We start from the raw sequence: 14,142 nt of genomic DNA, 5'->3' as shown, positions 1-14,142 counted from the left end.
GCTCTGTACTGTCATTCATAACAGGACAGTAAGCAGCTTCCCCAGCAATATTACTTGGCTATATGATTACATTTCTTTACGTTTGTATTCTACTTTGCTTGCAGTCCATAAGATTTAAAATATTACACTATTACTCCTTGGTTACAAGGCTTCACTGTGTTCTAGTCTAACCAGTCTAAGGTCATGAAATGGAACAGCTATTTTGGATATTTTGCCTGAGTACAGCATAGTCACAAGTGCCAAGACTGGCACAAGTATAATAAGATTATTTTCTACTCAGAATGCTGAAAAAATGCATTTACCTATCTTAATGAATCGACAGGGGAACATCTGTTCATCAATTTTATGCTTCAAGGTGAATGTTTCTTTGTTATAATCATTCTTTAAGCCACTGTGGAAAAAATAAATAAAGTTACTAAATCTTACCTTGTATTTTAGAATTAGCTAGTAAATGCAACCTAGGTCATGTCTGAAATGTGATGGTTTCATTTTACTACTGATTCATAAGTATGCATGCTGGACCAGTGTCTGGACTGCTGTCAGCCACTTTACCTCCCAAGGAGGTAGCATGTCTAGTGATACGAGTAGGGAAATGGAGTCAGAAGACATGGATTCTGTTCCCATCTATGCTGACTCAAAGTGTAACTTTAGGCAAGTCACTTGTCTGTAACTCAGCTTTCCCATTTGCAAGCCATAGACAATACTTGCCTACCTCACAGGAGCATTATGAGAATTGATTGATTTAAAAGTGCTCTGTGATTTCCAGATGAAAAAGTACTACATAAAGTGCAAGGTATCAAGATTCATAATAAATTTTAACTATACTAAAGTCCAGTTTTATCAAAAATGATACATGAAGCAATAATTCCTGACAAATTGAGAAGTCAAATGACATTGAAAGACTGCTCAACTATACCAGCAAACTACCAGCATACCTTCCTCCCTATTTCAAACCTTCCCTCTTCCCATCGAGTTGCCCCACAATTTAAATTGCTATTGCTTAGTGCTTGAAGTTACTAAATTGGGGTAGCTCAAATTTGAAGATGCTTTTGAAATCCTACAACATGATCCTGCAGGATATCTATGCTAGGTTCTTCATGCCGCATGGTTTCACTTGGTAAGGCAGCACTAGTCTGATTCTTTGATCAAGGAAGAGCAGCCAACGAGTACTGACTACTTCAACAAACTAGCAACACACTCCCTATAACTGGGCTTTCCTGTTGCTGGCCTCCAATTAACATTGGCTCTTGCTGTATGGCTCCTCCGCACTCGAAGTACAGTGACTGATCTGACCATTATCTGTCCCTTTAGGAGGCAGGAGACTTGCTAGGTGGGCTTCTCAAATTTACATTAGTAATTATTCTAAGATCTATGATAAGTCTAAAACCGGTAATAGGCTGCCTTCCATAAAATACCTACCACTGGACTACCAAATCAAGTGATTTTTAAGACAAAGAAGAAATTAGTTTTGTACTCTGTCCTTTGACAGATCAATCAACATGAAGGTAAAGCAGCTGAGTAGTTCAGACCTGTACTATTACAATGAGTTTCTATACCTATGCAATCGAGAACACTTACTACAGAACTCTTAAAGAGCTATTAGAAGTTTTCCACAACTGTAGCTCAAATTTAGGTGCAAGTCTCAGGTATGCAGAAGAAAGGAATCTCAGCCCACAAGCATTAGCGCCCTGGCTCTTCAAAACCTCCAGGAGTTCACCCTCCACAAATCCCTTGTGGTTAGAACAAGGTAGGGAAGGTTTCCCAGAGCTAAGTTTTGACATGTATGCTCCCTGGCCTGACCATATCACATCAGTTATCTGCCCATGGGACCACAGGAGGCAATAGCAGGCTTATACTAGCAGCCTTTTTGCACTGTTAACCAAGTGCCATTTGGGAGAGAAGAGGGAAGGGAAGAACACTGTGGCCCAGTCTTTGATTTAGGATGATTTACAAGTTGTTGAAATCATTTCTTACCTGGATAAAAGGTCTGTCATGTTTTCTTCATTCATCCCACCAAACACTTTAAACTTCTTTAAATTGCAGACATGAGTCTTCTCATATTTGCCAAAGGTGATACTTTGGACTATGGCAGGTCTTTCGAGTTTCAGAATCAAATACTGTGGAAAGAGGGGAAAAAAAGAGGATGAATTTTGAGCATAACAATAAATGCTGCAGAGTGTGCACCTAGGAGGAGGAAAATTACAGCCTTCATAGGTAACACCAAGGCTGAAGGACAACGATGTTGAGGCTAGGACTCTTCAGCTTGGAAAAGAGAAGACTAAGGGGGGACATGATAGAGGTATATAAAATCATGAGTGATGTTGAGAAAGTGGATAAGGAAAAGTTATTTACTTATTCCCATAATACAAGAACTAGGGGTCACCAAATGAAATTAATAGGCAGCAGGTTTAAAACAAATACAAGGAAGTTCTTCTTCACACAGCGTACAGTCAACTTGTAGAACTCCTTACCTGAGGAGGTTGTGAAGGCTAGGACTATAACAATGTTTAAAAGGGGACTGGATAAATTCATGGTGGCTAAGTCCATAAATGGCTATTAGCCAGAATGGGTAATAATGTTGTCCCTAGCCTCTGTTTGTCAGACGATGGAGATGGATGGCAAGAGAGAGATCACTTGATCATTGCCTGTTAGATTCACTCCCTCTGGGGCACCTGGCATTGGCCACTGTCAGTAGACGGATACTGGGCTAGATGGACCTTTGGTCTGACCCGGTACGGCCTTTCTTATGTTCTTATGATTAATGTTGGTACTCCAAATTATATGGTCCCTGCCTGTGAATGAGATTAAACAAAGGAAGATGAGGGCTGCATATTAGGAAGTACTGCTTTAAAATAAATCTACACAACCAGAAAATAAGTCAGACCCCATATGCTCTTCAAGACCTCATGTATTCCTTCTGGGAGTTGGAAGACAGACTTCAGAAGGCACTGCAAGGTATGGCCAGGCTCTGCATAACTGTGACTCTGCTATGCACTAATGCTTGAACTGAAGCTTAACTTTGGAGTACATTCTGTTGATTCAATCTCTCTTAGATGCTAACCTACAACTTCCATTAATTATGTCAGTTCAGAGACTACCTGGTCCTAGAGAGCAAAGTGAGCCACGAAAAGCTTGGCTCATCAGTAATAGGTGAACCAACTGCCTGTAAAGCATATCAAATGATATTTGGCCATTTCATTTGCTATAGGGAGCCTCTCCTAGTCCATAAGGAAACTGATCCGAAGAGTTTGGCTCATGAGGCTCTCCTTTCAGCTGTCCCCTGGGCACAGAGGGGTTGGCATAGTCACATTTTCTGGCCCTATCAGTCACCTTAACCAGTCCTGCCTGAGGGAAAGAATCCTACTTCTTAAGTGCCTCTGAAGGGAGATGTTCCTACTGAATAGTCTGGTTGGACACCAGGAATCAAGACGTTTTAATTTTGCATAGCTGAGAGTAAAAACTCCTCCCTTCTCTCTCAGAGAATCAAAAGAAGGTTTTTTCCCCCCAACAAAAGCAGAACAATCTAGAATTTACTCCTGAGTAGCAGATCTTGTTCTGCTCCCGACGTTCACAACAGGGAGATCTACAATAGGATTGTCACATCCACACAACAGAACAAGAGGTTGAAAAATGTACAATAAACTCCACATGCACTACCTTCCCCTTGATTTTGCCACAAAAACCTCCATAGAAGCTACTGTATGAACAGATGCGTACAATATTCTAGAAACCTTTCCACTGCAAACTACATGGGGGAGGGGTCTAGTCCAACCATAAAATGGTGCTGCAGATTCAAACATGATTAGCATTTTAAGTTTAACTATTTTGATAGTAAGTGACAGACTCCATAGAATTTAAATACAAGTGACTGCTTTCAAAGATCCCAGATTAGAGACCGGAGTCTTATCTATCCACAAAGCAGGTACAGCACAGAAAGCAGCCATGCAAACTTTGTTGAAATTACCCTGCCACCATGCCTCAAACTTGACCTAGAATTACAACTTCCAGGGTGATGGAGGAATTTGTTCTCTACAACCAGTCAGATAGACAGACCTTGGTCTTTTTGCTGTGACTCCACCATACAGTCACCTCTAACTGTCCCTAGAAACTGGACTGAGACCAACATCACATTGTACCTAGGGCAGTAAAATTGTGAATTTAGACTAAGTTCTTGAGGACAGGAACAGGCCCTCACTAAGTGTTTATACCGCACCTAGCTCAATGGGACCATGATTTCAATGGGCGCCTCTAAGTCTTACTGTAAAACACACGGGCTAGAAAGAATTAGACAAAATGAAAAAATATTTCCATTAATAATAATTGAAGTCTACAAGTAAGCAGAGTAAGAAAGGAACACAGTTTGATTTAAGGATATTTACTTTGTATATTCTGACATGATGTTGACAATGTGTGTTTTAATGTTATAAAAATTTTAATTTTTGAATCTCATCTGCTGTCATTAAACAATTATGGTCTGACCTCATACCTAATTTCCCACAACTGAAATAGCTAACATTAAGAAAAATGCTTTAAACCCATAATTTTGCAGTAAATTATAAAAAATACAATTGAATGCTGCCAAACCTAAATACACATCATAGCAGTGATTATGTATTTTAAAAAACTTACATATCTATGCACTGTGTCACAACACTACTAACACAACAAGAAGCAGCATTCAGGCTAAAGGCATTACTATAAAGCATCTGGTTAATACTAAATGAGGGAATCTTTAAACATGATTGGGTAAGTTATTTTTTAGTTAAATAATAGCATTAAGAGACACAAAACCAAGGAAAATCAATCTTAAAAGTTTATTCACAATTTAGGACAAAAGAGGTATACCAACACTGCCAATAGCTAGTTACAATGCGAGATGAGGACATAGTGCTTTTCCAGTAGTTCTCTGCAAAGCCTCATATAGCTCAAAGCCATATTTGAACACAAGTCTCTCTCTAGCCACCTGCACATTTTTTATTATTTTACATGCCTCTTTTCATCAGAGTATCCCAAAGAACTTCACAAACCATATAAATTCAGCAGCACTGAACTCCAACTTCTTCTGGAATCGACAGTGGTCAGCAAGCGGAGCAAACTGGCGTGTGGCATGCTGAATAACAAAGGAGTGGATGGGGGACTTTTGGCCTAGGACACTAGCACAAATCCCATGTGATCTTATGTTCTTTTCCAAAAATCTCGTACCACAAGTTGTATATTACACAGTTTTACCTGAGAAAGCTGAAGGACTGAACTGACCTTATCAAGATCTGAACTTGTGGTTTCAAGGAATTTAAAAATTCCATATCAGATGCTTAGGTTACTAAGATACACCCTCTGGCAAATATTAATGCCAGATTTTCGGAAGAGCCAAACTCATATGTAGTCTACGTGCTTAGTAAATGCTGCAGTTTTTATTATTTTTAGTCCAAAGGAAGGGAGAGAAACAGTGGGGAGGAGACATGGATTTTAGACAAAACCTGTCTCTGCACAACATGTGCAGGGCATCTTAGTTGGAAGGGCAGAGACCTCTAGAAATGAGGTGTGGTAGTTAGCGGACACGCTTACTAGCTGTATTAGAAGCTATGCAGAAGGTTTCAATTGAGGATGAGCAGGCTTGCAGGTTCCACACACTCACCATCTGAGAGAAGAGCCAAAGAGAGCTCACAGGGTGAAAGTTATAAACAGGAGCTGGAGACAGCCCTGTGGACTCAGTGGCTGATCAACACAGGATCGAGAAATGCATTTGCTGTGAAGGCTGCGTTCCAATACCTCTACCGCTTTAGATACAGGCTGCATATTCCTAATCTTGCTGGAAGAGGAAACAGTAGACTGTTACCTCAGGGACTGAAATTGCTGCTGATTGTGAAGATCACCTGACTGTTGCGCTGAGAAGGTTCTGAGGTGTTTGGAAGGGAACTGAGGCTCCCATTTTCCTTAGGCTCTGGATGATCCAGGTGACTGACTAACTGACACACACTACACAGAGTGATGCCACCCTACAGAGACTGAAAAAATCTTAGAGAAGATCAGAGCAGAAAGTATAAAAGGGTATATATGCTCTGTTGAAACCTTGCACTGAATTATATGTAAAAGTAACAAAGTGGGAGAGTTTGTACAAGGAGCACCAATAGGTTCAGTGCCTAACATTTTTATTAAACCAGTTATTCAAAAGTATTCCAAATGTTGTTTATATTACATGTTTGTTCACTAAGAAAATCATACAGTACTCTCCCTGAGGCTGACTGACAACTGCTAGTAGCACCAACATTCAGGTGATTGCATTATAATTCTGAGGATTAACTCTGTTTAATAATTTTTCTGAAAAGTCCTGAAACCGCACAAACTTCAGCCTGTGCTTCAGCAGAGAAAAACTGAGGTACAGGGGAAAAGGGAGTGTAACAAAATTATACATGTTACCTTACCAACCGCTACCCAGTCACATAGGCATCAAAAAATGTGACCCCAAGTGTCATAGCGGGAACTGAGTTCTTTTGAAGATCTGGCCCAGGCCACATGTTGAATCTACATGTGTGTTTACCGCATACAGTTGAACAAGTTTTAACAATATACTTTAAATCACTCCCTGATATGATCTGCACAGCAGGAGCAGAATCAAGAGGTAAAATTTTGAGATTAGGCAGAAGATCAAAATCTTTCTTTACTCTGCAGGGATACAAAAATCTTTTGAACCAGACAACTATTTATGTACTTGGTAAATTGAAGTTGCCACTTAGGATGCTTTATTTTTTACAAGGATAGAATACTTCTGCTCTGTATTAGCTCCAACTGTGATTTCTCCAGAGCCAATAGGCTGAATCAGACATTAAAAGTTTTATCTACCTAACATTATCCCTGCAGTTTGATTCACAACATGCTCTGCTAGTTTTTCAACATAAACAATTTCAGTTCATTAATAAGCAGTTGTCATGATTTCACCCTAGAGGTAAATACATTTCATTAACACACGAGGTACAGTATATAAAAAACAAATACAAGATCATAAAAAAAAAAAGTTAAGTCAGGCATAGTGACTGTGGACATAGTTCACTGCATTAAAGGCCTACTTTATGTTTATAACAAGGATTACATCTAAAAACATGTTTTTATATATTAACTGTCATCAACCACCACAGGAATCCATATTGTTGTATGTACACTGTACTAATTCAGAATAGAACCACAGCTAAGATTCTCTTTTATAAAATGAAAGTCTGGTCTCCAATACTATCAATTTTATTACATTTCCTCTGTAAACCTAGAACTAGTAATAAAAGAGAATATACCAGCTTCTGCTTAAATAGACTACTACATCACAAGTTTACCATTGTACATATAATTTCTGGGTCATTCTATTTCAAGAGTGGATCCAGAAAGTATCCAGTTTAACAAACAGCTGAAGTGTATTTCCTTTTCCTGGCACTCATTCATAATCAACTCATGACCTTCAAGGCCACAAGAGCCATTTAACTCTACCATAACCACATAGCTGGAAAACCCCTTTACTAAATATAACCCAAGGGGTAGTATGTCAGATGTTTCAGTTGTATGTTGAGATTTTAGACTTCCACTTTCAATTTCTTTTTCAATGAACAACCTGACTAACACCCTACTGCACCAATCAAATGACATTTAATTTCCCTCCGCTACTCTGCAAATTGGTGGATTTTCTCCCGTTCTACTCAGGTTCTTTATCAAGCCCATCATATGTGCTTTTCAAATGAAGAAGTTTCTTATGGACAATTCTCTCTCTCCAACAACAAGCAGGAGGAAAGAAGAGAAGGAAATGAATGTTTAATTCAACATAAAGAACAATTAAGTGGTGAAGATTCATTGAGCAGCACAGAACCAGTGCCACAAAATGGCATTAAAAAACACTGATTTTGAAGGTGCAGCCGTTCTGAAGAGACAAACCCTACTGGTCAGGACTAGAGCTAGGTGAATAATGAATTTTTCAGTTTGCAGGCAATTTTGAAAAAAAAAGTAGTAATTTGAGGGCAAACCAAAAATGACATGTTTTGACTTGTTGAAAATTTTCAAAAAGTGTAAACATTATTGAAACAAAAATTGAGTTGAAATATTTCAGTGATGTTGAAAGTAAATGTTTTGTTTAGACTTTCAAGCATTTTGACAAAAAGCAAGCACAGGATTCCCAAAACAGGAAGAAAAGGAAGTAGTACCTTCCTTATAAGCTTTAGCCCAGCAGTTGGAGGCCTCAGCTGGGATATAGGAGGCCTGAGTTCAATTCCCCCCTCCTCCCATATGGAGAAGGGACTTGAACACGGGTCTCCCTCCCCCCCCCCCCCCCCGCCCTTGCAGGAGAGTGCCCTAACCACTAGGCTATTCTGGAATGGGGCTCTCAATCTCTGCTCTTGAAGCTGCTCCACTTTCTGTAAATAAACATGCACAATAGTTGTAGCCATGATGGTCCAGGGATATTAGAGAGATAAGGTGCGTGAGATATCTTTTATTGGACCAATTTCCATTCAAATTAACAGTTCATAGTCAATGAATAGTCTTTGGGCCAGGGAAAGAGTTTGGGAATGACTCCACAGACTGCTAGTTAGAACACTTACCTAGGACGTGAGAGACCCAAGTCCCTGCTCCAACTACGTTTTATTTAGAGAAAGCGGAGCAGCTTCAAGAGCAAAGATTGAGAGAGCCCCATTCCACAGTGGTTAGAACACTCTCCTGCAAAAGTGGAGGGGGAGTCCCAACTTCAAAGCTCTTCTCTATATCAGGCAGCAGGAGGAGCTGAACCCAGGTCTCCCACATGATTACCCTAACTGCTGGGCTAAAGCTTACAACTATGCACCGCCACCGATCCGCTGTTATTTCAATCTTTTAGTTGCTTTTGTCAAAATGCCTGAGATTCAAAACAAAATATTTTAATATTGAAACAAAATGTTTTATTTTACATAAGAATGGCCATACTGGGTCAGAGCAAAGGTCCATTTAGCCCAGTATCCTATCTACTGACAGTAACCAATGCCAGGTGCCCCAGAGGGAGTGAACCTAACAGGATAATGATCAAGTGATCTCTCCCCTGCCATCCATCTCTACCCTCTGACAAACAGAGGCTAGGGACACCATTCCTTACCCATCCTGGCTAATAGCCATTAACGGACTTCACCTCCATGAATTTGTCCAGTTCTCTTTTAAACGCTGTTATAGTCCTAGCCTTCACAGTCTCCTCAGGCAAGGAGTTCCACAAGTTGACTGTGCACTGTGTGAAGAACTTCCTTTTATTTGTTTTAAACCTGCTGCCCATTAATTTCATTTGGTGGCCCCTAGTTCTTGTATTATGGGAATAAGTAAATAACTTTTCCTTATCCACTTTCTCCATATCACTCATGATTTTATATACCTCTATCATATCCCCCCTTAGTCTCCTCTCTTCCAAGCTGAAAAGTCCTAGCCTCTAGTCTCTCCTCATATGGTACCCGTTCCAAACCCCTAATCATTTTAGTTGCCCTTCTCTGAACCTTTTCTAGTGCCAGTATATCTTTTTTGAGGAGACTACATCTGTACACAATATTCAAGATGTGGACATACCATCAATTTATATAAAGGCAATAATATATTCTCAGTCTTATTCTCTATCCCCTTTTTAATGATTCCTAACATCCTGTTTGCTTTTTTGACTGCCTCTGCACACTGTGTGGACGGCTTCACAGAACTATCCACGTTGACGCCAAGATCTTTTTCCTGACTCGTTGTAGCTAAATTAGCCCCCATCACATTGTATGTATAGTTGAGGTTATTTTTTCCAATGTGCATTACTTTACATTTATCCACATTAAATTTAGTTTGCCATTTTGTTGCCCAATCACTTAATTTTGTGAGATCTTTTTGAAGTTCTTCAGTCTGCTTTGGTCTTAACTATCTTGGGCAGTTTAGTATCATCTGCAAACTTTGCCACCTTACTGTTTACCCCTTTCTCCAGATCATTTATGAATAAGTTGAATAGGATTGGTCTGAGGACTGACCCTTGGGGAACACCACTAATAAGCCCCTCTCCATTCTGAAATTTTACCATTTATTCTTACCCTTTGTTCCCTGTCTTTTAACCAGTTTTCAATCCATGAAAGGACCTTCCCTTTAATCCCATGACAACTTAATTTATGTAAGAGCCTTTGGTGAGGGACCTTGTCAAAGGCTTTCTGGAAATCTAAATATACTATGTCCACTGGATCCCCTTGTCCACGTTTGCTGACCCCTTCAAAGAACTCTAATAGATTAGTAAGACACAATTTCCCTTTACAGAAACCATGTTGACTTTTGCCCAACAATTTATGTTCTTCTGTGTGTCTAACAATTTTATTCTTTACTATTGTTTCAACTAATTTGCCCGATACGGACGTTAGACTTACCGGTCTGTAATTGCCGGGATCACCTCTAGAGCCCTTTTTAAATATTGACGTTACATTAGCTATCTTCCAGTCATTGGGTACAGAAGCCGATTTAAAGGACAGGTTACAAACCATAGTTAATAGTTCCGCAATTTCACATTTGAGTTCTTCCAGAACTCTTGGGTGAATGCCATCTGGTCCCAGTGACTTGTTAATGTTAAGTTTATCAATTAATTCCAAAACCTCCTCTAGTGACACTTCAATCTGTGACAGTTCCTCAGATTTGTCACCTACAAAAGACAGCTGAGGTTTGGGAATCTCCCTAACATCCTCAGCCGTGAAGACTGAAGCAAAGAATCCATTTAGTTTCTCTGCAATGACTTTATCGTCTTTAAGGGCTCCTTTTGTATCTCGATCATCAAGGGGCCCCACTGCTTGTTTAGCAGGCTTCCTGCTTCTGATGTACTTAAAAAAACATTTTGTTATTAGCTTTGGAGTTTTTGGCTAGCCATTCTTCACACTCCTCTTTGGCTTTTCTTATTACATTTTTATACTTAATTTGGCAGTGTTTATGCTCCTTTTTATTTACCTCACTAGGATTTGACTTCCACTTTTTAAAAGATGACTTTTTATCTCTCACCGCTTCTTTTACATGGTTATTAAGCCACGGTGGCTCTTTTTTTAGTTTTTACTGTGTTTCTTAATTTGGGGTATACATTTAAGTTGGGCCTCTATTATGGTGTCTTTAAAAAGCGTCCATGCAGCTTACAGGGATTTCACTTTAGTCACTGTAACTTTTAAATTTCTGCTTAACTAACCCCCTCATCTTTGCATAGTTCCCCTTTTTGAAATTAAATGCCACAGTGTTGGGCTGTTGAGATGTTCTTCCCACCACAGGGATGTTAAATGTTATTATATTATGGTTACTATTATGGTCACCGGCATTATTTTGGCATTACTGAAACATGACTTTCAGTTTAATTGAAACTATTCAGCATGCATTCACAAATAGTTTCTCAACCCGAAACTGCACTTTTCAGCAACTAAATTACTTATCTAAAAAATTTCACCCAGCTCTAGTCAGGAAGTCAGTTTACTAAATATCCCATGACATTTTTTTAAAATGTGTCAGAGCAGTGTCTGGCTGAACTATAATTAGGGCAAAACAGTAGGACTTATATCACAGAAAGGGAAGCTTTACTTTCACTTTTTAGTTGGGTATAGCATAGTTCACTTCCTGTCCTAAGCAATTTTGGCATTTTGCTATAGTTAAAACTGTGTTCCAACTCAAAAATAGTTGGATTTCAATGGTAGACAAAATGAACCCCATATGTGTGAACTCTAGACTGCTTTAGGAGAATAGATGCTCTACTCACAAACATGTAGGAATGCAGGAAGGAGCCTATGACAAAGGTGCTAAGCCCTCAGTTTACACAGACTTCAACAGGACCTGTTGTGCTCAACACCTTTGAAAAATCAGGCCATAAGACTTCTACTACACTCCCAGTTTCTGTTCCACAATCTACATGCACTTGTTTTTCTTATTTCTATACCCCTTACTACTGTAATATCTAGGCATGGATATAAAATATATTTAGATATTTCCTTTCCCCAACTTATCAAAGGCAGGGCTGGCGGGCACCCAGTTAAAGCCGCCCAACACTTTCAATAGAAGACTCTGTTTTTAGTTGCTTATAACTTTGCCAAACTTTAACCGTCTGGGCTGAAGTGTTCCATGCCAGCTGCCTGCCTCCAGCTGAATACTTCAGAAAATTTCAGCCAAAACTGTTTGGCCATTTCTGAGAATGAGGCTAGTGAAAAATAAGTTGTTTGAAAAATCCTAACAAGCTTTTCTTTGAAAAGCTATGGTGCCCCCATGTTATGGAGCAGGGACTTTAAATTTGACAGACAGTAGTCTTTAAATCAAGGATGTGCCTTTTGCCATCCCTGTAAAAATCTACTCAGTAGGAACTCTGATTTTAATAGCTAAATTTCCTTAACATGCTGTCTGTGCTGTGTAGCACTCTCCCTGCAATTGCTAGGCAACTGCAGGTCATACCCGGTCCAAGGGCATGAACTAAAATCAGCAAGTCTTTCCTGTGCTCTCAGTGACCACCCTGCTGGCCCCAAGTAGTAAGCTGCTGAATTCAAATGCAGAGGGAACAAAAGTCAGATTTATAGTTGGAGTAGATTGGGACAAGCATGTTTGTGAGGGGCACAGGGACTGGAGATTGCACATGCAGAAAGGGGGTAGAACAGACCAGATTATGAGCCAAGAGGAGAGACAGGGACCCAACAGAGCAGTGGTGAAGAAGATGACAAGAGATGGATCTGATAAGAAGCTGGGGTGCAGGGGGAGAAGTGGGACTGGCTGGGCAATGACCTGGGTGAAACACATATCTGATGAAGAGCTATCAAAACAAGTTTTTACATTACAGAACATTTACTTCACTAGATTGTGTTTGTCCACAGGAATTTTCTTGCTTTAGACTCTACACAAGAACCTGTTAAATTATTTCTTTTCTGAAAACTGGGCTTGTGACTCAGATCCACCATTCCACACTGATAATATATTGGCCGCAAGTCTTGAGAGTCCCATGGAATTCAGCCTAGAAACAAACAGAATTCTGATGCCAAAATTTATTACACTACAGGCATATCAAGAGATTCCTAGGTTGCCTGCTAAGCATAAGACAAACAGCAGAGTGGAACAAAACTAAGTTTTCCCAGTTCCAAACCATGTCAATCTTTCTCTCACACACGCATGCACCAACCCTCCTCAAGACTTGCACAGAGGGACTTCTATACATAAGGGGTATCCTGATCTTATTAGGAGGTCTGAATAAAAACTATAGTCAAGAGAAAAATATTTTAAATTGATTTAATAGCTGACTTCATAAGAAAAATCAAGCTCACTTCCAACTAATCCACGGTTTTGACAGAGCTTAACAAAATGAAGGCAAAATGTCTCAGAGAAAGAAAAAATGCTCACTGTAGACCAGAGTGGGCAAACTACAGCCCAGGGACCACATCTGACTCTTCACATGTTTTAATTTGATCCTCGAGCTCCCACCAGGGAGCGGGGTCCAGGGCTTGCCCCGCTCCAGTACTCCAGCCAGGGAGTGGGGTTGGGGGCTTGACACGCTCCGTGCAGCTCCTGGAAACAGCAGCATGTCCACTCTCCGGCTCCTATGTGTAGGGGCAGCCAGGGGGCCCCACATGCTGCCCCTGCCCCAAGCATCGTCCCCCCAGCTCCCATTGGCCGGGAATCACAGCCAATGGGAGCTGCAGGAGTGGCGCCTGAGGACAGGGCAGCATGCAGAGAGGCCTGGCCGGGCCCCATGTAGGAGACTTAGGGATGACATGCTGCTGCTTCCAGGAGCTGCTTGAGGAAGTGCCACCTGGAGCCTGCACCTCTGCCCCAACCCCCTGCCCCAGCCCTGATCCTCCTCCCGCCCTCCGAACCCCTCGGCCCCAGCCCAGAGCATCCTCCTGCACCGCTAACCCCTTATCCCCACCCCAGAGCCTGCACCCCCAGTCAGAGCCCTCCTCTCACACACACAGACACACACACACACACAAACACCCTGCCCCAGCCCACACCCTGAAATCTTCATTTCTGGCCCCACCCCAGAACCCGCACACCCAACTGGGGCCCTCACCCCCTTCCACACCACAACCCCCAGTTTCGTGAGCATTCATGGCCCCGCATACAATTTCCATACCCAGATGTGGCTCTCGGGCCAAAATGTTTGCCCACCCCTGCTGCAGACTATCCCTTCCCCAAACCGGC

General features: G+C 40.9%; 1 protein-coding gene across 2 annotated transcripts in view; it reads right to left on the bottom strand.

Moving 5' to 3' along the window:
• Positions 1-14,142, bottom strand: part of MKLN1 (muskelin 1) — a 172,611-nt gene that overhangs the window by 122,188 nt on the left and 36,281 nt on the right. Inside the window, exons 2-4 of one of the 2 annotated variants that reach the window (XM_039519648.1) lie at positions 12,797-12,958; positions 1,975-2,117; positions 303-391 (exon numbers count right to left, since the gene is read on the bottom strand). In XM_039519648.1, coding sequence (XP_039375582.1) covers positions 303-391; positions 1,975-2,009 — 124 coding nt within the window. In that variant the 5' untranslated portion in view covers positions 2,010-2,117; positions 12,797-12,958. The remainder of the gene's footprint in view (positions 1-302; positions 392-1,974; positions 2,118-12,796; positions 12,959-14,142) is intronic. The other variant, XM_039519647.1, reaches the window with a different exon arrangement.

Source organism: Mauremys reevesii, linkage group 1, assembly GCF_016161935.1.
Source record: "Mauremys reevesii isolate NIE-2019 linkage group 1, ASM1616193v1, whole genome shotgun sequence".
NCBI classification, from domain to species: domain Eukaryota; kingdom Metazoa; phylum Chordata; order Testudines; family Geoemydidae; genus Mauremys; species Mauremys reevesii.
Note: the sequence above shows the minus strand (reverse complement) of the source record. Positions and strands in the feature narration are given on the sequence as shown.